The sequence below is a fragment of the Aquarana catesbeiana genome, linkage group LG03 (genome assembly GCF_042186555.1).
Source record: "Aquarana catesbeiana isolate 2022-GZ linkage group LG03, ASM4218655v1, whole genome shotgun sequence".
NCBI classification, from domain to species: Eukaryota; Metazoa; Chordata; class Amphibia; order Anura; family Ranidae; genus Aquarana; species Aquarana catesbeiana.
The window spans coordinates 550,075,959-550,102,190 of NC_133326.1; the positions used below are offsets into that span (position 1 = coordinate 550,075,959).

Genomic DNA, 26,232 nt, shown 5'->3' on the forward strand with positions numbered 1-26,232 from the left:
GCAAATTATTGCAGTCTGTTTTTATGTAGATTTTACACAGGGTCCCAACTCTTTTTGGAATTGGGGTTGTATTTTCTACTACTGGAACAAAGTAAAAAAAGAAATTAATATTGGGGCACAATCAAGAGGGAGAGAGAGAAGTTTGGTAGTAAAGTTGAGCGATATATATACAACTCCTTTAACACAAGCATTGGTAAGAAACAGGGATTGGTGGTGGTATGGGGTAGGGACAGGCAGTTAAGGGTAGCCAATCACAGGGTAAATTTGGCATACCTTGCACCATTTAAAGGCAGGTGGGCTGGCGCCATGCATCAATTCACAAGACAACTTCAGGCAGGCAGAAGATTCAAGAGAGGAAAGAAGCATGCAATTATATCAGGTTGAAACTACTGAGCTAAGTTTAGGGGCATTGTACACTTTCAAACATTTTTGCTGTTTTAACTAGGTATTACTATAGTTATATTCCTTGTGTCATTTGTTTGCCTTACCTTGTAATGATGGGCTCACGTGTTGTAGCTGTAGTTTAAAGTGTCATAACCGAATGATTCCTATGCATTAATCAGTCTAACCTGTGCCTATTTGCTAAAGGGACAAGGAACCTATTGTTCTGGGTCACAATCCATGCCTTACCATTTCCTCTGTGTTGTAGCACAAATATTGAACTGCTAATGCAATTAAAAACTGCATCTTGAGCTCTGTTGACTGTTCCGCCTGATTGTGCCTGTTTCAGATCCAATTAATTAGCCCTCACCTGTAGAACGCTAGACTGAAAGACACATGGATTGTAGAATATAAAGTCTCTTCACAGGAAGTGTCAATTTAGACTTCAAACAGAGGTTATGCATTAACCTGTGCAGTGCCATGCAGCATGAATCATGTTTGTACACAAACAGAACCTTCTGACATTACAAGCAGAAGGTTTGCTCTACTAAAGGATGTGTGCATGAGACATCAAATGACACCTTGAAACGACATGAATGATCAATACACAATAATGCAGGTGAAAAACACAAGGTACAGGTAGGAAGGTAATATATAGCCATTAATGCCCAATTTAACTATCTTAAAGAGAAAGTAAACTTACTCTGCTGATATTTACCTATAGGTAAGCCTATAAGAAGGGCTTACCTATAGGTAGTGTAAATATCTCCTAAACGTGTACCATTTAGGAGATATTTACATTACATGCAGCCAGTGACATCACTGGCGTATGTGTTCTTAAGGAACAGCCACTGGTGCTGTTCCTTCCGAGTCCTGTGCCATAAATGGCGGCACCTGCACGGGAGTGACGTCATCGTGCCTCTGGCCAGTCACAGAGCAGGAGCCCTCAAACCCGTAAGCAAGACGGGTTAAAATGGAAGCGGCTGCAGCACTGACTTCATGGCGCTGGAACAGCTTTGTTTTAAGGTAAGTTTCACATAATGTGATGCATACTAGCACATTATGACTTTACCTTGCAGGGAAAAAAAAAAAAAAAACGTCCAGCGGTATACAACCGCTTTAATGTATTACTGTAATGAAGCCAGGCTGCATATACAGTAATAAATATGCCTTTTTCACTATTTCTTTTAGCAGCTAAGATCTACAGCAACAGTTTACTTAACTTTGTAATACCAGCACATAAGAGTTGCAGCAAAGACCAGACCACACAATGATACCCTCACTCACCTCCTCCTGCAGTCTCATATGCCCAACTGAACACTGCACTAATGAATATGATCCTCACTACCTGAGCAAAGCTGTTAAAGAGGAGCTCCAGTCCCCCCCCCCCCCCCCCCAAATTTTTTTTAAAAGTCAGCAGCTACAAATACTTTAGCTGTTGACTTTTAATATAGGGACACTTACCTGTCCCTGGATCCAGTGCTGTCCTCATCCAAGCCAACTTCCAAATACGCATGCGCAAACTGTGCTGTGTGATTGGTCCCACAGTCTTCCTGGGATATGGGATGTGTAGCAGAAGGCTGCGGGGGATAAAGGGGGTCAAAATCAGGTACTCGCTGCCCCCCTCCCAAAAAAAAAAGATTAAAGCCAAATGTAAAGGGGAAGGAGGAGGAGGAGCAGAACTTCCCCATTTGGGTGAAGTTCTGCTATAATTGGAGCAGTGTTCAGGGTAGCGTGTGGCAGAGTTGGGTCAGTCTCCTGTCGCTGCCAGCATGGGGGTATTTAAAGCGGAGGTCCGCTGAAAAAAAAAATATTAAAAGCCAGCAGCTACTGCTGCAGCTGCTGATTTTTAATATATGGACACTTACCTGTCCAGGGAGCCCGCGATGTCGGCAGCCGAAGCCGATCCGTCCTTCGGCTCTCGGCTGCTGCCGCCGCCATCCTCGGTAAGGGAATAAGGAAGTAAAGCCGTATGGCTTCACTTCCTGGTTCCCTATTGCGCATGCGCGAGTCACTCTGCGTGTCCTCTCAGGTCTCTGCTGTGTTCTGTGTCTCAGTGGGGGAGGACGGGGTAGGCGCCGGAAGTGGCATGGGTCACCGCAAGCGCCGCGGTGATCTATGCCAGGAAGTGAGAGCAAATACCTGTTTTAGACAGGTATCGGCTCTCTCCTACACCCTGAAAGGTGCCAAATGTGACACTGATGGGGGGGAGGAATACAAAAAGTGGAAGTTCCATTTTTGGGTGGCTGTAGCACTTAGTAGTTTAAGTAGAAAAGAGGCATAATAGATACTATACAAGAATCCCTTCCCACTAAAGCAGAGGATGCTCGACTATGTTACAGCTATACAATAAGCAACATACCACTCACTGGGTCAGTCACCACGAGGCAACATTGCACAATCATTCTATGCACACAGAGCTGAGAATCACAAAACACTGTACAAGCAACAATCCTCTTCAACTGCACCAACATTTCAATAGGCTACATATTCTGCAACACCTTTCCACCAAGCCAAGAGATGGTGCTGCCCATATTTGCCACATTTCAATCACAATGAGCAAGACACAAACTGAAAACACATTACAAACAGAATATTCAAGGAAATGTTATTGTTGAGCCAGGCAAAAGACAACACTTTACAAACAGATGTATACACTGGAACCTCTTCCCACTGAGCTATTTGCTAGCAACACCACACAAAACACCACTATACATTCAGTAACACATTTCCACTTAAGTCCAATTTTTAATGTACACAAGTCCATGGCTTTATTCTTTCCTATGTAAGAGCTGTTCTCCTAGCAGCCTCCAGCAGAGAATGACTTGTTCATAGGAGGATTAGGGTCATGTGCATGTGCCATAAGAAAGAATGTATGGCGGCAGACAGAGCCGCTCATTGAAGATTGCTGGAATGAGAGGAAAGGCATTTGGGTGGTGGTAACTTAAAGGACAGTTGTACTACCTGACCCATATTCTGCCTATATTGTCTTATATTTGATTAAAATGAGAAAGCTGCAAAAATACTCTTTTGTTAAAAAAACAAACCTGTGTTTGGTCTCCTACTGATACTGGTTAAGTAACTAAAGGTCTAGGCACTATTCACATGACATGTCACGTGCTTAAATGTTAGTTCCTTAAACCCCATGACCAATGCTTCCATACTTGATCCAGTGACAAACTATTGAGGCAGTTCACAACAATGGTTTCCACTGCACTCCAGCCACAAAACTCATGTAAATATATTTCTCAATAGCCACACTGGATTTATATTACAATTTGTGTTCATCAAAGGCCTTGTAAAACAATGTTACAGTCAAAAACGTCAATGTATTTTATTGGGATTTTATGTGATAGACCAACACAAAGTGGCACATAATTGTGAAGTGAAAGGAAAATGAAAGGAAAGTGAAAGGAAAATGATAAATGGTTTTCAATTTTGTTTTACAAATAAATATGTGAAAAGTGTGGCGTGCATTTGTATTCAGCCCCCCCTACTTTGTAGAACCCCCTCTTGCTGCAATTACAGCTGCAAGTCTTTTTGGTTATGTCTCTACCAGCTTTGCACATTTAGAGAGTGACATATTTGCCCATTTTTCTTTGCAAAATAGCTCAAGTTCTGTCAGATTGGATGGAGAGCATCTGTGAACAGAAATTTTCAAGTCTTGCCACAGATTCTCAATTGGGTTTAGGTCTGGACTTTGACTGGGCCAATCTAACACATGAATATGCTTTGATCTAAACCAATTTGATTGTAGCTCTGGCTCTATGCTTAGGGTCGTTGTCCTGCTGGAAGGTGAACCTCCGCCCCTGTCAAGTTTTTTTGTAGGGTCTAATAGGTTTTTTTTCTAAGATTGTCCTGTATTTGGCTCCATTCATCTTCCCATAAACCCTGACCAGCTTCTCTGTCCCTGCTGAAGAAAAGCATCCCCACAACATGATGCTGCCACCACCATGTTTCACAATGGGGATGGTGTGTTCAGGGTGATGTTCAGTGTTAGTTTTCCAACACACATTGCATTTTGCTTTTAGGCTAAAAAGTTAATTTGGTCTCATCTGACCAGAGCACCTTCTTCCACATGTTTGCTGTGTCCCCCACATGGCTTCTCGCAAACTGGACTTCTTATGGCTTTCTTTCAACAATGGCTTTCTTCTTGCCACTCTTCCATAAAGGCCAGATTTGTGGAGTGCACGGCTAATAGTTGTCCTGTGGACAGATTTTCCCACCTGAGCTGTGGATCTCTGCAGCTCCTCCAGAGTTTCCATGGACCTCTTGGCTGATTCTCTGATTATTTCTCTCCTTGCCCCGCCTGTCAGTTTAGGTGGACAGCCATGTCTTGGCAGGTTTGCAGTTGTGCCATACTTTTTCCATTTTCAGGTGATGGATTGAACAGTGCTCTGTTTATAACCTAACCCTGCTTTACACGTCTTGACAACTTTATCCCCGACCTGTCTGGTGTGTTCCACAGAACAGCAATATTTATACTGAGATTAAATTATACACAGGTGGACTCTATTTACTAATTAGGTGACTTTTGAATGCAATTGGTTCCACTAGATTTTAGTTAGGGGTGTCAGAGTAAAGGGGGCTGAATTCAAATGCATGCCACACGTTTCAGATATTTATTTGTAAAAAATTTTGAAAACCATTTATCATTTTCCTTCCACTTCACAATTATGTGCTACTTTGTGTTGGTCTATTAGATAAAATCCCATAAAATACATTTAAGTTTTTGGTTGTAACATGACAAAACGTGGAAAATTTCAAGGGGTAGGAATACTTTTTCAAGTTACTGTATCTTGTAAAAGTAGCAGTGATATCATTACACCACTGTACATAGCCAGTGCAGACAGCAGAGCTGTGGGAGAAATGCAGCAGGCAGCGAAAAACTACAGGAGGTGGCAAAGACAAGACCAGTCACCCTGTGCAAGAAGGGAACAGCAGTGACCGGTCTTTATTACAGGAAACTCCGGCACAGAGGTAAAGTTTCACACTGGGTTACTGCACAGATCTGGAAGAAATAAACAAAACACACCACAATTCAAGTAAGCATACACATACCTCTTGTGTTTAGATAAATCTAGACAGACCAAAAGTGCCCTTGTAATGAACAATAGTGTCTTACCTGCCTGTGGAGAAGATTTGGGGGCGATTCAAACCACCACCTACAATACAGTGTTTGGAAACATCCAATGGCATTGATCTCACATCCTGTTTGTTTAAACTTCATCACCCTAATCACCATTCCCACTTTATTGCTCCTATGGATCAATATTGGGGGGGGGGGGGGGGGGGGACTTTTAATATCAACTGTCTAAGGAGGTTGGATTGACAGTATTGCCAAATTTTTTTGTGGGAGAGCTCTCCTTTGAGCAAGGAATTTGGTTTTGATATCCAAATTCTACGGTTATTGGTTTTAAGTGATTTTATTTGTCTTGGGCGTGTCCGGGATGGCAGAGGGAGCAGGTGTGTGAGGCCTGAGCTCCCGCAGATCAGAGCAGAATCTTCCTAATCTGGGGTGCAGACACCGGGGAAAAGACCCTCCTGTACCCCTCCTCACCTCTGAGACACCTTGGGGTCAGTACAGGAGAAATCCCCCCCCCCAAAAAAATTTCTGGGATAGGCCACGCCGCCGAGAACCGCGGACTAGGCTGAAGCCGCAGTCTCGCCTGATTCTCCTGCCCACATCGGGAACCAGGCCGGCGCGGACCGGAAAAAATCCTCTTCCTTGGAGTGAAAACGCCAGGAAAACAATCATCCAGTGCCCCCTTCATCCCTGAGACACTTCTGGGGTATGTACAGGAGGAGCTCCCAGCAAAAAGCTCGGAAAAAGGCCATGCTGCTGAGAACCACGGACAGGGCCAAAGCCGCGGTCTCGCCTAAACTCCCTGCCCACATGGAGGACCAGGCCAGCGGATCGACCGTGCCGGAGTGACCCCCGGACCTGGCGGCGGATTTCAAAGCTGTAATGCAGGCCATAACCTCCCTGACAGAAAAAGTGGATCATATACAGACTCATGTGGAGTTTATCAGGAAGGATTTTGATACCCTGAGAGGCCGCATGCACGAAGTGGAGCAGAGGGTCTCACAAAATGAAGACACGGTACATGACCATGGGGCTGAATTGCATGTGCTAAAAACCAAGGTTAAAGTGTTGGAGGCCAGAGCGGAGGATGCCGAGAATCGCAACCGAAGGAACAACTTGCGAATTTTGGGACTTCCGGAGGGAGCGGAGGGTACGGACCCCACTGCGTTTACTGAACATTTATTGCAACAACTGCTCCCCTCGGCACGGTTTTCGCCATTCTTCACCGTGGAAAGAGCACATCGCATACCATTCACCAAGGGCCCACAAGGTGTGCCGCCCCGCACCTTCATCTTTAAATTACTTCACTTTCAAGATCGTGACCTGGTGATGAAGGAGGCGAGAGCACAGGGAGAACTCCGCTTTGAAAATGCCAAACTCCTGATCTTTCCGGATTATTCGCTGGAAACGCAGAAACAACGGAAGTCCTTTGACGCAGTGAGAGCCAGACTTCGAGCCAAGCATATCAAATACAGTATGCTGTTCCCGGCAAGATTGCGAGTGGAGGATGGTGAATCGGCACGGTTCTTTAATTCTCCTGAGGATGCCTCCACGTGGATCGACACGCTACCTCGCAGATAAGTTTTATCACACAAGAAAATATGTTTATTTCTAGTTACGTGTGCCATGGCCGACTGATGGTTTAGAGACGTGCCTCCTTTATTTAATGGCCTGATCAACACTCTTGACCCAGACGACTCCCTATGCGATTTATGCCAATGTGCCTTATGGCAGACGGGATATAAGATATCTATTAGCCCCCTGAGCTGTTCTAACAGAAGGGGTGGGAGTCAACTGTTTCTTTGCATATCCTCCTCCCCCCCCCCCCTCATTTTCCCCGGTAATGTCGGCCATGGCCAAGAAACTATAACTGTTCCTGCAACGTTGAGGTTTAAGTTTGTACCCCCGGCTGCCGCCGGGAGACTGCACCCACTTATTATGATCTGATCTCCAGCAGAAAACTGGACGTTCTCCATCATCTGACTGCTGCACTGTGGTTGCTGTTCCGCTCACGGTACCCCATTACAGGAGCCTCCCAGAGGTTTGGGTCGGGGCTGGCGGTGTGGGGGGCTTGGTTGGGAAAGTTTTGTTATAATTTGCTGATTTGTTGTTCTTTCACAAGCGATGTACTTATGTTTGTCACAAGATGCGCCAGATGCCATGTCCTGACCTTGTTAAGGGTCCGGGCCTTGCATCTGTTCTTATATGGTGATATATGGATGGAAAATGTGATTTCGAGCGTAGATGACTGATTGTACCATAATTTCATGGAACACCAGGGGCTTGAATTCTTCTGTTAAGAGGTCACTGGTGTTCCAATTCCTCAAAACATACCACCCCCAAATATGCATATTGCAGTAGACCCATCTGATGGGAAGCAAACTTCTGAGTTTGAGGCGACCCTGGGTGGGACACCAATACCACTCCACATATACTAACTACTCCAGGGGGGTTAGCATTTTAGTGAACAAATCCGTGCCGTTAAGATTGTTGGCACTGGAGCTTGACCCTGACGGTCGGTTTGTAATCTTACATGCCATTATAGACAAATTAGAGTTGGTTGTGGTGGGACTGTACTTGCACCCCCCCCCCGGCCTCTATAAGGGTACTTAACCACATTATCTCTAAAATAGCTGCCTTTGGTACAGATAATGTGATAATATTGGGGGATTTCAACCTGGTCCCGGACCCTGCAATGGACAAGCTCACACCGGGGACGGGTTCTCCATCAGAGCTGTCCTCATGGGCTGAGGCATCTAATTTAACTGACGTGTGGAGGTGGCGTCATCCTTCTCGACGTGCCTACACTTGTCACTCAGCCTCCCACAAGACCCTGTCACGGATAGATCTTGCATATGTGGGGGGGTCTGTCCTGCCCATGGTTCGGGACATCAATATACTCCCCCGTGGCATATCCGACCACGCCCTGCTTGCTTTAAAGCTCTGTGTGTCCAATGCCCCAGGGGAGAATCTATGGAGATTTCCAGATTCTGGTTGACTGACTCTAGAGCATCTGAACCCTATAGATCCGAGGCGATACATTATTGGAGAGACCTAGACCAATCTGTGACTCTGACCACATCCTGGGACGCATTTAAGGCCTTTACTGGAGGCAGTTTTCAAACACATATCCGTAAGATCCGGAAGGATCTGAGGAGGGAAACACAGACAGCTGAGGGAAGGGTGGCAGCATTAGAAGCTGAATACTCCACGACGGGATCCCCTGGGATATACTCAGACTTCCAGGCAGCGTTGAGAGATGTTCTTCTATTAAGCACGGTGGCCACAAAAACCAAATTCTTACACCAGTCACAAAGAATTTTTGAACATGGAGAAAAAACAGGCAGTATGCTTGCAATGGCTGGCGAGGGAAAGCTCCTCCCCGGTGACTATCTCAACTATTTGTGATTCGGACGGGACGATCTTGACTGATCCCGCAGATATTAACAATAAATTTGCATCATTCTATTGGGACCTCTATGGTTCTCGGATGGGTTGTTCGGATGAGGAACTGATTGCGTACCTTGACGGGGTGGAGCTTCCTTGCCTGACATCCACGTTTAGGGAAGCATTAGATAGCCCGATCCAACTAGAAGAAATTCAGCGAGCAGTAGCCTCCTTGCAAAATGGTAAGACACCAGTCCCAGACGGAATTCCGGCCGAATTCTATAAAACATACGCTGAAGAAGTTCTTCCGTCATTCAGGTTAATGCTCCAAAAAGCCATGGAGGGGGGCTCATTACCCCCGTCTATGGCTGAAGCGGTCATTGTGGTCATTCTTAAGCCTGGCAAGCCCCCTGATCAGTGCACCTCGTATCGGCCAATATCGCTCCTTAACGTGGACGCCAAGCTATTGGCCAAAGTACTGGCTAGATGGCTGAACACTGTGATCACGGCACTGGTCCATCCAGACCAGTCTGGATTCATGCCAGGGAGGGGGACGGATATCAACATCAGACGTCTCCTTACACACCTTTCTAGGGCAGGCGGGGACGTTCCGGAGGTGGTGGCCTCTCTTGACGCCGAGAAAGCTTTTGACTCGGACTCGGTAGAGTGGCGCTACCTCTGGGCTGTCCTGCGCAAATTTGGTTTTGGCCCTCACTTCATTGGCTGGGTGAAGATGCTATACCATAATCCCTCGGCACTCATACGAACAAATAACTCACTATCATCGTCCTTTCCTTTATCTAGGGGTACCAGGCAGGGTTGTCCGCTTTCTCCTGGACTGTTTGCCCTGGCCATGGAACCCATGGCTGCTCGTATTAGAACTGCCCCCTTGGTACAGGGCATCCAGGTAGGAGTGGTGGTAGACAAAATATCCCTTTATGCTGATGATACCCTACTGTTCCTTTAAAGACATATCCTCCCTCTCACCTGCACTTCAAATAATTGATGAATTTGGCATGTTCTCGGGCATTAGGGTAAACTGGAGAAAAAAATCTATAATTTTTTCATTAAGTGCATCCAGTCAAAACCCACCGACAGGTACCCCCTTAAATTGGACATCTGAATTTAAATACATAGGAGTAAGGGTTAAAGCTCCACTGTCTACATATTTTAAACTGAATCTTCAGCCACTACTGAGGAGTCTCTCACAAAAATGTATAACATGGAAAACCCTTCCCCTTTCTCCAGTAGGAAGGGTAAACTTAATTAAAATGACATACCTGCCCAAATTTCTGTACTTTTTTCGAAATTCACCCTTGATCCCCCCAGCTTCATTTTTTGCTAAATTGAAAAGTATACTATCCTCCTTTATCTGGAACGGAAGACCCCCGAGATTGGCCATGACTACTCTCCAGCTGCCTGTTACTCAGGGGGGTTTGTCCCTACCGGACTTCCAGGTATACTTCTGGGCAGCCGTCCTGGTGACGGTTAGACGGTTTTCTCAACCACGTGATAACCCCGCAGTGACACTGGAAGCCGCCATCATGGGGTCCTACTCCTCTCTCAGGAATGTGGTGTTCAGAGGGATGAAATCCCACCATGGCATTACGGATCTGATGAACACCACCATTACAGTTTGAAACAGGGCCAGGAATAGTTTTAACAATCCAGAGAGGTTCTCCCCACACATCCCCCTGTGGGGCAACCCTAGATTGCCGCATTTGCAGTCGGTCCCAGACCCCCAAGTATGGGCAAGAAAGGGAATTGTTAAGCTAAAACACATTGTAATGGGTGGCAAATTAAGAACTTTCTCAGATCTCAAAAACGCTTACTCACTACCAGGTTGGATGTTGTTTAGATATTATCAACTCCGAAATGCTTATAGAAAACAGTTTCCACCTCTCCTCCAGTTAGAATCAGATCCTGTGGAGGGATTACTTACAGCTAAAATCATAGATAGACCATTATCTACTCTATATTTTCATTTGTCCATACCCCCTACAAAGAAACTTGAGAAAACTCTAGTTAAGTGGAAAGCAGACATTCCTGACTTATCAGAGGAGGAATGGGAAACGTGTGTATCCTCCTTTGTGACCAACACAATATCGGCCAGAGAGCGATTTATGCAGGTCAAAAGTCTCGGAGACTATTGGACAGAGATAGCTAACACTCTCAATCAGGTTACCTCCCTAGATGTGGGGGCTCATCCTAAGGCAATGCTGTTGAACATTTTCAATCCCAATGTTAGAGGTAAATACACCAAACTATTTTTGAGCTATGCCACGTTCTATGCCCAAAAAGAAATATTTCTCCACTGGAAGGATGCATCACCCCCTAGAGTATCTTTATGGCACCTAGCAATGAATTCTATACTCCCACTATATAAACTTACATATCTTAATCGTAACTGCCCCAAGAAATTTGATAAGATATGGTCGGGTTGGATAGACACATGGGGTGCTGAGGTTGTGAATGATGTCCAAATTGATGCTGAGATACCAGCTGTATGATTACACAACATGATTGAGTTCTCTTTAAACCTCACCTAATGTATATGCTCAGTTAAGCTATTGAGGTATTTGTGGTTCCCTCCTTGCCTCCCCCTCCCGCCCCCCCCTCATCTTTTAAGTATCCTTAATCTGCCCCCCCCCCCTCTTTTTTTTTCTTTCTCTCCCCCCATCCCCTTCCACAAGACCTTCTTGATTGATTTGTTCTAATCCGATACCTCTACACCAATATTTTGCTGAAATGTCATGTACTGCTCTCATACTTATTTCTATTGTCTATGTGAAAAAAAATTAATCGTCCATCTTGTGACTACATATATACTGTTACCATATCTAAATGTGCCTATGCATCGCTTGTAATGTTTACATCTTGAATAAAAAAGTTTTCTTGTGAAAAAAGTGATTTTATTCGTTATGGTTGCGTTGTACAATTTAAATTTGGTCTAATGTGAATTTATACAGGATTACTTTTTTCAGCAAACATGCTATTTTTTAATTTGTGTTGGAACTTTTGTTGAATTAAAAGGGTAACTCCACATTCATGGGGGAAAAAATTGTAGTTAAAAAAAAAATAAAACATACACAATTAAGACACACGTTATATTGTAATTGAATGTTATTAAAAATTGCTTTTCCTTTCTGCAGCACTGTAATTTTCTGTGAAAATACAATGCAATATGGCAACCTGGAGGCCTTCTGTAGACAGATGGTGTACAGAACGCCCACCAGAAATGTCATTTTGTGCTCGTGTGATTGGCTTACTGATTTTCCCAGCAGTCTGCACTAAGATACCAAGTCAGATTTTGGGCATCCTCTGCAACAAAAATGTCATTTTTGGTGACATACTCCCAAAGGGACCCTGCCGCTTTCCTCATTAGAGCAAGTGAAACAGCTGATTGGTGATTATAAAATCACACCCATTCACATTCATTTTGCGCTTGAACACAGACAAACCGCTCTTTCTTCAGAATAACAAAAGGTAGAAATCTGCAACAATGTTTGTTTAAATCATTGCAATGTACATACAACACCCAGAGGGGAACATTTTTTCTCAACAAAAGTGGAGTTACTCCTTAACATATATAGCGGTTGCATAGCAGGCATACAATGGAGGTAGAACTCCGGTTAAGTATATATAATGAAATGACATGATGAATATATCCGAAAATACTAGAAATGTTGATCAATGTACTGGTTTTGAGGCTTCTTCTACTCATTTGCCTACAAAACTGGCTTTAGAAGTAGAAAAAAAAAGGATGATCTAAATATCTAATGTAAAATTATTGAGAGGGAACAGGATCTGCTCCCCCTCCAAAAAAAAAAAAAAAAAAAACAATAGCTGACCTGCTTCTGACAGTTGATCCTTGTCGACTCTTCTTGGGCTAGAACCATTTCCCGCTCTGCAGTAATCTGTACGCTCTCCCGCAGAGCTTCTTCTAACTCTTCAATGCGGTCATCTTTCTGGTGCATGACATCCTGGAGATAGGAAGGGAGATTTTGTGAGGAGGGGACTCCTACGTCAAAGATTTTTTTGAGGTTTACAGAGCCCAAAGCAAAAGACCGGAGATGCTCAGGAAATGCAGGACAGAGATGAAGAGCAGAACAGTCAGGACAGCTGGTGTCATCAAATGTGACAGAGACATCATTAGGCCATTGCAGAGACTTAAAAGAACATCAGAATGAAGAGAGGAAACAAGCTAGTTTGAAGGCCACAATCTCTAACTTGTTCTTGCTGCCTTGGTGTTCACATTGTCAGTTCTTCAACAGTCACCATGCTGGTTAGTCTTGCAGGGGAAAAAGCGAGGCATAAAAAGGAACACAGATGTCAAAAGGTAGGAAACAGAAGACACAGAGCAGTTGCAGGAGAGCCAAGTTAGAAGAAATTAGCGTTGTTTTCAGTAGCATGAGTATCCGGAGACGGTTAGTGAGCAGCTGTTAGTAAATGAGGTTTTAAAAAGAAAGATTCTGCTTTTCTTTGTGGAGCAATGAAGAAATATAAATTGCGCACAGATGCCGCACTGTATGGCTCCGCCTACATCTTTGAGAATAACTCCGCTGATGTATTTTGCTTCACACAAATCTTATAACTCCATTTAAAATTAAAATGTCTTTCAGTAACTTCATGATTCTGAACACATATTTGACATGTCAATGATCAGGTAGCAACATTACAACATTGCAGCAATTCAAAAGATGGGAGGCTGCAGCAGGAGCTGATCTATGTCAGACATTTGTGACCACAACCAAGAATTGCACAGCCACCATGATTTGCTTGACTGTGTCATCTCTGAGCCCATGACTAACAAATTTCTCTGTGAACCCTAAATTTTAACTAGAAGACAGGAAGCAGTATGTGTAGACACTTCTTGGTGCCTGCGTATTAAAGCTTTTTTTTTTTTTTTTTAAGTTTTGGATGGAGTGGAGTACACATTTTATGTAAACCCCACTGCTAACATACATATATATATATATATATATATATATATAATTTTTTTTTTTTTAAGAGAAATCTCTTTTACATACATCCTTTTTTTCCCAGTCTTCGAGGAAGTCTGTGATCTCACAGGCCCTTATTCTACTTCTCCTGCAGACGTGGGTGTGGTCAATCCTTAGTCCTACATAGTGTGGACATGTCCACTGTGAACTCAAGCCAGAGTGATGATGTACCCCCCCCCCCCCCCAGGGGGCATGTCCATGACGGCCTGGGTTTAAACTAGTAAGAGGTCTAAGAGCCCCAAATGGGAAAGTGGTGTCAGCAGAGGCGCCCAAATGTGAATAAGAAGATGAGAAATTGATTCTTCATTCATTCAATATCTATTGCTCACAGAATAGTATAAAACACTGTAAACAGGTTTTGTGGCAGTACATTGGCCACTTCCTCAGGATGGTGCATAAAACACTGATAAGCAAAAAATATGTAGGTAAAAAGAAATATATAAATAAAATGTATGTGTGTGTTTGTATACATGTCATCTCTTACAGTAGTTATCGAATTCAAGTGGTCAAACATCAATAATACTTCATAGGTTCACGTGAAAGTCAGAAGAACAGTCTGATAAACTATGTTCAATGTGTAAGCGAAAGGGTAATATAATAATAATAATAATAATAATAATAATATCCACTATATTAGTAACTCTCTAAATTTCCATATGAATCATAAAAATGTGAGGGGGTCTGTGAGTGATTTGTTGATCTTTTGTAGCTGGTAGAAAAAAGGAACTGAGGGATGGTGTACAGTCACTAAAACTTTTCCGGCTTTAGTGATATTATTTGAGAAAGCTTGGTTAATGGGTGTATCATATTCTTTCTTATGTTCTTTTAGAGGATTGTAGGTTAATTTCTAGTAATAGTTTTTGTTTTTTCTGTAGCAACATGGGAATTTAACAATACATGCAAACACAGATCATTGATTTTACACATATAACTATGAAATCATCAAAAAATATTTATAATAATATCTATTAGTTTTTGTATCATCTCTATATAATGGAGAATATGTTTACATAATAGAGTATATGTTTTGCTTCATACGTATTTATGTTGACATATTTTATTATTAAACTTGTTTTTTGTGTGTGATCACATTGTTATAATTAATGTGGAAGTTTAGAGAGCTACTAATAGAGTGTATATTATTACTCATATTATATTACCTTTTCACTTAAATATTGAACATAGCTTGTCAGACTGTTCTTCTATCATGTGAACTTATGAAGTATTACTGAAGTTTGAGCACTTGAACTTGTTAACTACTGTAAGCAGGGCTTTTTTTCTCAGAGAAAAGGTGCAGGAATTCTCCCTCCCCGGCCAACTTCCCGCCCCCAACCACACCCAAACCAGCCCCGACCATGCCCAAACTCCACCCCCAACCAAGCCTTACTTAGGGTAGAGAAGTATAGCAGCACCAAATAATGGTAATAAGTAGAAATCCCCCTTTCTGCACAAATCTCCCCCTTCCCTAGCTCTCCACTCTGCACAAATCTCCCCCTTTCCCAGTTCTTCTCTCTGCACAAATCCCCCCCTTTTCCAGTTCTTCTCTCTGCACAAATCTCCCACTTTCCCAGCTCTCCTCTCTGCACAAATCTCCCCCTTTCCCAGCTCTCCTCTCTGCACAAATCTCCCCCTTTCCCAGCTCTCCTCTCTGCACAAATCTCCCCCTTTCCCAGCTCTCCTCTCTGCACAAATCTCCCCCTTTCCCAGCTCTCCTCTCTGCACAAATCTCCCCGTTTCCCAGCTCTCCTCTTTGCACAAATCTCTCCCATCCTGCTCTCCTCTCGGCTAAATTTGCCCCCAGCTCTCCTTTCTGCATAAATTCCCACTCACCACACACTTACCCAGTTCTCCCCTTCCCTCTCTACTTGATTCCCCACCCCCCAGTTCTCCTCCCTACTAACCCCCCAGCTCTCCTCTCTGCTAAAAGCTAAAATGTCCCTCCAGCTCTCTTCATCTTCATTGCACAGATCACCCCCACCCCCACCCAGTTCTCCTCTGTACAAATTCCCCAAAACCTCACTTTCACGTTCTCTCTGTCCATGTTCACTCTCCCAAAAGCTCTTCCCCCACCACCTTTCACAGCCTCCTTACCTCCTCCTCTGGAAAGCAGCCACTGCTGTATGGTACGCGTGGGCTCTTTTCTTTCAAACTCGTCACAGTAAAGTGACGATCTGAGCGCTCCGCCCATCGGAAGTGTCAGAGTAGCTGTGGAGGCGGCAGGCGGGGATGGAAGCTGCCTCTTGGATGGCCACAAGGAGCTGCAGTGCTGTGACCCGACCCGATCAAAGGATCACCGTATCTGATGGAACACCAGACTCACATTGGCTAGCACAGAGAAGCCGATAGAGGAAGTAAGTTGTGCAGAAAACTTCCTCTACCGGCTATTGTGTTACATGACATGTCGGAGCAGAGAGGGCTGCCATAGGTGCCGGAACTGCGTTCAGCCACGTTCCGGCAGAAAAAAAAAAGGCCTGACTGTAAGGGATAACAGGTATACACACACACATACAACTGTTATGTCAGTATTTTGTTGAACCACGTTTTGCTTTAATTACAGCCTTTAGTCTGTTGGGATATTTCTCACTTTGCACATCTAGACTTTGCAATATTTGCCCACTCTTCTTTGCAGAACTGCTCAAGTTCAGTTAAATTTGATGGTGACCGTTTGTTGACTGCAGTCTTCACGTCATTCCACAGATTTTCAATGGTGTTTAAGGATGGGTTCTGACTAGGCCATGCAAGGACATTTACCCTTTTCTCCAACCACTGTGTGGTCATTTTTGTTGTGTGCTTTGGAAGGTAAACCTTCTTCCAATTGACAACTTTCTAGCAGCAGATTTTCCTCAAGAATTTGATGGTATTTTGCCCCATCCATTTTTCTTCTATCCTGACAACTGCTCCAGTCCCTGCTACAGAGAAACACCCCCTAAACAGGATATTACCACCTACATGCTTTACTGTAGGGATGGTGGTATTTGGATGGTGAGCTGTATTGGAATTCCGCCAGACATCGTTTGGTGTTGAGGCCAAATAATTCAATTTTAGTCTCATCTGACCACGTTAAACATGCCTGATGAAGGGGTCCGGTGTGTCTCCGAAACACTGAACTACACGGTTTTGTGATGTGATCTTTCTTGAATAAAAATCGCTTGGACGAAATTGATGATCCTTGGTGCGCTGCCAAATATCTACATATTGAAGATTCTGAGGCCACATTTAAAAAGGTATGATCAGATGAGACTAAAATTTAATGGAAAGCACAGAGGTGGCAATATTCTGTTATGGGGGGTGTTTCTCTGCAGCAGGGACTGGAGCATTTGTCAGGATAGAAGAAAAATGGATGCCGAAGTTGTTCATTTTTCATTGGAAAAATTACGTCACAGAAATTACAAACTATTTTTTTACTGATCGGTGAGGTTTATAAAATTACCAACTAAATATTTATAGCTTTAAATAGGTCAGTGTACATATTGCTCAATTTGTTCTGCAATCCTGGAGTTCAGCTTTAAGGCTGGAGTTCAGATTTACTGATTGTGTACAAAATCATAGGCCCATCAAACAGCTAAAACAAATGTTTTATTTTAGCTCTCATGCCCATGGATGACATTTCCCAAATGATCCATTTCAGTTCCGGCCACTTGCCCAGAAGTCCGCTCCAATCAGCCGTGTTGGCGGACTTGCAGCCTGGACTCCAGAGTCTCAACAGCACGGAGAAACAAAATGAAATCCAGATGGCGGACATGGAGCGAGTTTCTAAGGAGAAGAGCTTTCCAGGAGAGGCTGAGGGATTGTGTTACAAGCTTGTGAGTACTTTTCTATTATTACCAGAAGGAAATGGTTTGTGTTAAGTCTTTTAAGAGCCTCTTTAGATGCGCCACGGCTCTTCGGCTCAGGAAACGGCCCTTGTTTGATGTTCACCTACAGACGACGGCGTTGAAATTAAACTGGATCTTCAAGTAGTTTTTCTCAGTGCGCCGTGTAATATGTGAGGAGGAGAAGGCTGGCCTAATGTGGAATATATTGAAGTAACAAAGCTTAGGGTCTTCCCACACAGAAGCCCTGCCTGGATTAAATAGGGAATTTGAACATGGCATGCAAAATATTGTTAGCCATAATTAAAGGCCAACTTCACCCAGCACGGAAATGTTTATTCTTGATGGAGAGAGATTTCCACTGTAATTTGGTTTTGTAGTTGTTGCAGCAAATGGAAGGAACCAAAATTCAGATGGGAAACTTCTGCCTGATGTCTGAGGGGACATATAAAGCTGGTGTGTAACAAACACGTTTTTACTCTACAATATATGGCAAAATGCTCAAAACCCATGGAACAGTCTCATTAGTACACAAATATAAATTCTGGCTATAAGTTAAACAAGGACTCCAGGTTTCCTGACACTTTAAATCATTTGTTTGGTACATCTTCTTTACATGCCAGAGGAAGCCATGTATTCACTGATAAAAATACGCTTCTCCTGAATGGCAGAGATGCACAAATACTGACTCTCTTTCATCTGGCAGTGGAGGGGAAATGTCTTGTGCTGCTAGAATGCAGCACCACTTACTGTATGATGCACAAGCTACTACAGTATATTCCAGACTAAGCAGCAGTCAGTCAAATAATTTGAAGTGCAAGGAAGCATGGAGTTCTGCTTTTAAGTTAAAGTTTGAAGCTGCTTATATGTTGCTATTCTTGGAGCCTTGAATTTCAGGCTCAAGTGTATATTTGCCTTCATATTCTGACCACGTTGGAACTAAGGCAGGCCCCCTCGTGGCACGAGGTGCTGCCCTTAAACCATCCAATGCATGAACCTCAGCGACTAGTAACACTAGACTACTGAATGACAAAGGATTGAAAAAGCAAGGACTGAATTGGAGAACCAGTATACAAGCTGGGCTGTGGAGTCTGGGAGTTCCACACAGAATCAATTGGAAGATGAACAGCAGTGATTACAGGTATGGATATGTAGGGCATTTCAGCAGCATAGTTTGCTTAGTCTTTGTTTAGAATTTTTTTAAAGTGTAAATTCTGCCATTTTTCCCTTTCTGGAGGGAAATAAGGGTTATATATTTTTAATCCTGTGTGTGTTTCCTCCAATGAGATTTCCCTGCCCTTACTTTCCTCAGAAACACAACAGAAACCAGTGGAATTTTTGCTTCACCTGGAGGATGTTTCATCTGCTCCTGTACTGGTGACAACTGTAAAATTTCTAATTAATCTTCACTTTCTCTGACACTGACAAAGGGCAACAGTACAAACTGAGGTGCTGGATCGTCCACAGGGGGGCACTTAAAGTGATTGCGAAGGTTTGTTTTTTCCTATAAAAATAACAAACATGTTATACTTACCTGCTTTGTTGCAGTGGATTTGCACAGAGCAGCCCAGATCCTCCTCTTCTTGGGTGCCTCTTCACTGCTCCTCACCCCTCACTCCTGTTTAGTGCCCCCACTGCAAGCAGCTTGCTATGGGGGCACCTGAGCCGAGTCATAGCTCTGTGTATCCATTCATACACGGAGCCCTGACCTGGCCCTGCCCCCTCTCTCCCCTGATTGGCTAGCTGACTTTGATTGACAGCAGCGGGAGCCAATGGCTGCTGTGTCTCAGCCAATCAGGAAGGAGAATCTCTGACGGCTGATTCATTTGTGGACATCGCTGGACAGAGAGGGACCTCAGGTAAATATTAGGGGGTGCTGGGGTGGCTGCAGCACACAGAAGGCTTTTTATCTTAATGCATAGAATGCATTAAGATAAAAAACCTTCTGCCTTTACAACCCCTTTAAAGCAATAAAAACGTGAGACAGAAGAGCTGGCATTTTGGCAACCTATGTAAAACTAGAAAAAATAGCGGATGTCTTGAAAGAACTCACAGCGTACTTTCAGATGAATGACACACCGGATAGTGACCCGGGCATGGTGTGGGAGGCTCACAAAGCTGTCATCCATGGGATTCCATAGTAAGAAAGCTTGCGAAGCACAACTGCTGAAATTGCTAGCTGAAACCCAGACTCTCGAACTGAAACTTTCTTACGAATTCGGAGACAAATGCAAAGTTACTGGCAAGAGAACTTAGAGAGCAAGGTACGGCCTCGTACATTCCCCCTATAAAAAGGAGTAGACGGACCAAAGCATTTTATTTTTATTTTTTTTTTTTTTTTATCAAAACAATGTTTTATTGAGCATAGAAAATATATTGACATACAAAAAAACAGACGTTGGCGTTGTTTAAGTAGATTAGGATTCAGTCCTCTGTATTGCAGGTAGAGGCGTCTTCCAGCCACCTATCCCAGATTTTGTGGTATTTGTTTGGGCAGCCCCTGTGTAGATATAGTACTTTTTTATAAGGGAGAGCAGTACAGGCATACCCCACTTTTAAGCACACAATGGGGTTTATTTACTAAAGCTGGAAAGTGCAAAATCAGGCTCACTTCTGCATAGAAACCAATGAACTTCCAGGTTTTATTACCAAAGCTTAATTGAACAAGCTGGGGTTAGAAACTCATTGGTTTCCATGCAGCAGTGAGCCTGATTTTGCACTTTCCAGCTTTAGTACATAAACCCCATTGTGTACTTAAAAGTGGGGTATGCCTGTATTGATAGCTCTGATCCATTGTTGTATAGTGGGGGGTGTCTTTCTCATCCATGTCCTGGTGATTTGCATTCTGGCTAAGAATAGCGTTTCTTGCAAAAATATGTTTAGGTATTTTTCGGCCTCGGAGAGAGAGAGAAGCCCCAATACACATTGATGGGGCACAGGGTCAGCGGAGAGCCCATACGTTCATGAAGGAACTGGACGACCTGTGACCAGTATCTCTGAATGGACGGGCAAGACCATAGTAAGTGATAGGAGCCATTGGGGTTTCCAAATCTAGGACATGCGGGGCTATGCCCCGGCCGGTACTTGGAGAGGTGATGGGGAGTCAGGTAAGACGTATGGAGGACATAGAAGTGGGTGAGGCGATCAGAGAGCTTGGGGGACACAGATTTGCAGGTAGCGAGTGCCTCCTTCCAATCCTCATCTGTCACATCACCCAGGTTGGGCTCCCAGCGGGACTTCAACTGGTAGGCAATGGCAGTAGCCATGGGCAACATGAGGTAGCTATATATTTGGGAGATACGTTTTTGGGGTCCCGACCCATGATAATGTCCACCAATAGTATGACTTCGAGAATAGGTATGGAATCCCGGAATTGAGTGTTGAGCGCATGTCGGAGTTGGAGGTAACGGAAGAACATATGGTTAGGTAGAGCGAAGCAGTCCTTTAGGGTTTGAAATGATTTAACCACCCCATTAGCTACTTGTTACAGGTATATAACCCCCTTGTTGATCCACAGACCGTGATCAGGGATGGAAGATAGCTCGGGAATGTGTGGGTTGTCCCACAGTGGTGTGTGGGAGCCTTGCTGTGGTGCATGGCCAGTTGCCAAAACTTACAGTGATGAAATAGCATGCGGTTCCTATTGCCAGTGTGGGGCACCACAGAGCAGGATCTGAAAAGGGTGGATCACCGGTCCAAGGGCCCTAGAGCAGACTAGGGTGGAGTAACGTTCTTTGTCAGCTTGATTAAAGTAAAAAAAAGTAGGAGGGTTGGGATGCGATGTAGTAGAGGGAGAGGTCTGGTAGTGCGGTACCTCCCAGATCAGTTGGACATTTCAAGACTCGCCATGACAGTTTGTGACGGGAGGCGCCCCAAATGAATGTATTGAAAATAGATTCCATGGACTTGAATATGCGTGGTGGAATAAAGAGTGGGGTATGACAGAAAATATAGAGTAATTTGGGGAGGAGGATCATTTTTACTAGGTTAATTCGTCCCATAATCCCGAGGGGGAGACGGGACCATAACTGTGTTTTGGTTTTAAGGATATCGTATAAGGATTCAATGTTAAGGACTATGTAGTCTAGTAGGGAGCGGAAGACATGAACGCCCAGGTATTTAATCTTGTTAGCTCTAACCAGGGGGAGTGTGGCTTGTTCAGCCATGGGTACGCCTAAATCTAGTGGTAGAATTTGGGACTTGGCCCAATTAAACTGAAGACCGGAGAACACCCGAAGCGTTTGATGAGGGCAGCCTGTAATGATGGGCCAGCATTGGTCAGATACAGGAGCATACAGACTAATTACCTCAGTCATCCGTCAGCAGCGGAGACCCTTGACATCTGGGTGGGACCAAAGCTTTTTCTACCAAAAGACATTGCGCGGACTTTTGGGGAATTCTACTCCTCATTGTACAACCTTCCTCCCTTTACTGCATCCCCTTCCTCAATTGAGGACTACCTTTCCTCAGCGCATCTTTCTCACCTCCCTTCCCCAGTTCGCCATGACTTAAAGGCATCTTATACCATTGAGGGATTGCAAACAGCAGTGAAAGCCGCTAAACCTGGGAAACGCCAGGCCCAGATGGGTTTACAGTACAATATTATAAGACCCTATTGCCCTTGTTAGGCCCCCATATGCTCAAAGTGTTCAATGCCCTAGGACAGTCCACTTCTTTCCCTCCAGCTGCACTCTTGGCACATATTTCAGTAATTCCAAAGGAGGGAAAAGACCCTTCCATCTGTGGCAGTTATCGGTCAATCTTATTGCTCAATGTAGATTTGAAGCTTTTTACCAGGCTCCTTGCCTCATGTCTCCAAACCCTATTGACCCAATTGGTCCACTTAGTCCAGGCGGGCTTCATTCCCTCTTGGAAGGTGAGGGACAATACTATTAAAGTACTTAACCTAGTCCATTTGGCCAAACACACTGGCTCTCCCTGCGTTTTTCTGAGTACTGATACGGAGAAAGCCTTTGACAGAGTGAACTGGACTTTCATGTTTGCGGTCTTGAGACACATGGGGTTTGGTGAACAAATGCTTCAGTGGATCTCTAGTGTGTATTCTGCCCCACAGGCTTCGGTTAAAGCAAATGGAGTGTTCTCAGAGCCATTCTCTATATCGAACGGTACCCGACAGGGCTATCCACTTTCTCCTATGTTATTCGCCTTATCCTTGGAACCCTTTCCAAACAAAATTCGGTCAAACTTCGACATTTCGAGTTTATAGGTGGGAGAGCTTAACCACAAAGTTTCTGCTTACGCAGATGATTTGCTCTTCTCCCTGTCTAACCCGCATTTTTCTCTGCTCAATCTTTTGGAAGAATTTGACCGCTATGGAGCCTTATCAAGCCTGAAAGTCAATTTATTTAAATCTGAAGCTATGGGAGTTGCCCTACATTCTCCGACACGTCACACTTTACAACTTAACTTAAACTTTAAATGGGCTCTTCTGCTTTAAAATACTAAGGAACTCACATACCGCCAAACCCAGCAGATATTTTTTGCTTTAAATTTCCCACCTCTACTTAGTACAGTTTGTACCCTTCCAGACAAGTGGAATCAAGCACTACACTCTTGGTTTGGTCGCTGTAACATCAAGATCAGCATCCTACCAAACTTCTTTCATCTCTTCCAGACATTACCGATTTCCATTCCTTCAGCCTTCTTTTGCCAAATTAACGCTCTTTTCACCAAATTTATACGGGCTCATAAACTATCCAGGCTCTGTAGACGTCTTCTGACAGCATGGTGTTACATGGCTCTGCCAACATCTCTCATGTCAAACTCCACTATAGGCCCCACACTCCGGATCTGCTCTTTAGTTTGCTGGAATCCTGAGTTCTCCTTCCCTCAATCACCGCTGTTCCCCAGCTGGGGAAATCCTAGTTTTTCCCCAGGTGCGTCACCTGGCTCGTTTCGGGGTCTTCTAGAGAGTGGTTGTTGTCAAGCCTCTCATTTTTTGAGCTCTGATGCTTGGCCCTTGGTTTCTGCATTGATGCAACTGGATGGACTGTTTGGGTTAAATTTCTGGCAAGCAATACAGTTACATCATTATCTTCGATCCCTGTAAACCCCGGCACGCTTGTGCAGTCAGTTGACAATGTTTGAAACATATTCAGAGGGCAGTGACCCTCTTCCCCACCCGCTTTCTAAGATGTACGCATTACTAGTCTCCCGAGCCAAAAGTTTTGTTATGTCCAGTCTTAGTAAATGGGAGAGGGCTTTAGATAGAACTTTCACGCCTAACCAACAGAACATCATTAATATTGCTTTGAAGTCATCCATATGTGCGCACACTCAGGAAACCAATTATAAATTACTAACGCACTGGTATTACACTCCATCAGGTTTTTGCAAATTCTTTACGGAGGCCTCGGATCGCTGCTGGAGGTGCTAAGGGGAACAGGGGACCCTGATCAACATTTTTTGGACTTGTCCAAAACTTAAACAGTACTGGTCAGATGTGAATAAGATCACTCAGCAATTTACTGATTTCCCGATACCAGTGGATCCTGCCTTTTTTTGGCTCCACTGCTCAGAAATTCCCTTAAGTAAATACAAAAAATCAATTATTCGTCATTTGGTTAATGCCGCCAAAGCCCGTATCACTGTGTGCTGAAAAGAAGCTAACCTTCCTTCTATTGCTATGCGGCTTAATAAAGTGAGGAATAATAATGCTCTGGAGGACCTGGTGCTGACTGCCCAAAATAGAAGAGAGCAATATACCAAAACACGGTCATACTGGAACATGTTTGTTTATACAGACGAGGGTAAAGCCCTCTTGGAACAATACTCTGGAGATTGAAGTCTTCCCATCCTTTTTTTTTTTTCCCCTTCTTTCTCTCTCTTCTTACACCCCAATATCTTTCCTTTCTGAGACCTACCTGTTGTCGCCCTTTAGCCTCTTTTTGTTTTCCATTGTCTTATTTCCCTCTTTTAAAATGAGAGTATCTGCCTGAGAGTACTTCTTTTTATTCCCTGCACATGTCTCTGTTTTTGGAAGTTAGACTTTATTGATGCTTAAGAATATCCTGCATTTACTGCATCTCACACTACACTTCCATGATACTTTGGATTTTATATGGTTATGCTCTGTTGGATGCTTTTATGTCTTTATAAAAAAAAAAAAAAAATATCAGAAAAAAAAATAGAAAAGAAAGTTTTGGCTGGAGTTTTACTTTAAGACTCCCCATGCACAAGGAGAACTTTTGATGGAGTCTAAAGTAAAATGTGATCAACAATCCAAACAGTCTAAATTACCGATAACCAAAAAATAAGGGTTGAAAAAAAAACAATATTAATGAGATGGTCAATTTCTAGAAACATGATTAGTTATTGCTTAGAGTCCCAAGAATTTGCAAAGGGAATGATATTGGTTATTGTTGAAACCAAAACCAACCAACACAGGGACCATTCGTTCTTAAATTATGTTTCTCCCAAAAAACAATGTCAAAATATTTCATGTTTGCTTACTTCATTGAGATCATTCTGATGTTCAGGTTTTGATTGATGTTTGTTAAAACTTAACAGAATTTTTTGGAAAACAGTCCAATGTCCAGGCAGTGTTCCCTATACAACTAGAGGGCGGACAGAGGCCAAGTGTTAAACCTCTGCTGGGTACTTACAGTCTCCTCCAAGCTGTTCCTATTGTTGTAATACGTCCATAAAAGCTTATTCCAGCACTGGGATCTCACAGGAAAACAATCTTTCAACGCTACCATTAATCTCTCTGTCATGATCGAATGCAATAGAAGAATACTGATCTCAGTCTTGCAAAATAAGGACCAGTACCCGTAACTGGGGCAGAAAATAAACATATGCGACAGGAGCTGCCATTTTGCCCTCTAATAGAATACTGGGAAAGAAAGTTAGTTGTGCATTGTCTGCGCAATTGTTACGGATCAGCTTTGCAACTGATATGGTTATTCGTGGTTTCCATAGATAACAGCTAGACTATTCTGTCACTCATAATTCCACAAACTTGGAAGGCTGTTTTGTCAATTTTAGTTCTACAAACATATGGTCTGATCTTACCTCCTTGCTGAACAGGACTGAAAGCTATATGTGTCACATTATCTCACCTGCTGATTAATATAGCTCACTTTATGACCACTTCCTGTGCAGTCTCCCAATCTACCTCTTTATTTAGGTTGTACTCATACTGCTATTCAGTGCCTGAGCAACAGGTTGTGTTCATAGCTGCAGGCATGGTTCCAGCGTTTCCACCATCTGCATGGGTGTGTCAGAGGGCCGCAACCTGGAAGTGGTCCTATAGCAAAGCCTGTTACCTCTTTAGGGTGCACTGGTCCAATAACTCAGACTTTGTGCCTTGGCCCTTTTTGGCAGTCACACTGACACTAACTGTGCAGATGGCCCATAATCCTCCTAGCTCAAAAACACCAATATAGTAACTATCAGCATCTTTAAAAGTTTGCATATTTATTTATGAAATGTTCTTGAACGAATCCTTTAATGACACCTGATGAAATGCCCGATTTACACAAAAATAAACTCAAGTTATAGGTGGAGTATGCTTAGAAGTCCCCTCCTGAAATCATATGCA

General features: G+C 43.6%; 1 protein-coding gene across 16 annotated transcripts in view; it reads right to left on the reverse strand.

The window, feature by feature from the left end:
- The window catches only part of ERC1 (ELKS/RAB6-interacting/CAST family member 1), a 468,735-nt gene that overhangs the window by 126,429 nt on the left and 316,074 nt on the right, over positions 1 to 26,232 (reverse strand). For 10 of the 16 annotated variants that reach the window (XM_073621610.1, XM_073621608.1, XM_073621606.1 and 7 more), the window contains one exon: positions 12,706 to 12,837. The exons of the other annotated variants lie outside the window; for them this stretch is intronic. In XM_073621610.1, coding sequence (XP_073477711.1) covers positions 12,706 to 12,837 — 132 coding nt within the window. The remainder of the gene's footprint in view (positions 1 to 12,705; positions 12,838 to 26,232) is intronic. 16 annotated transcript variants of the gene reach the window in all.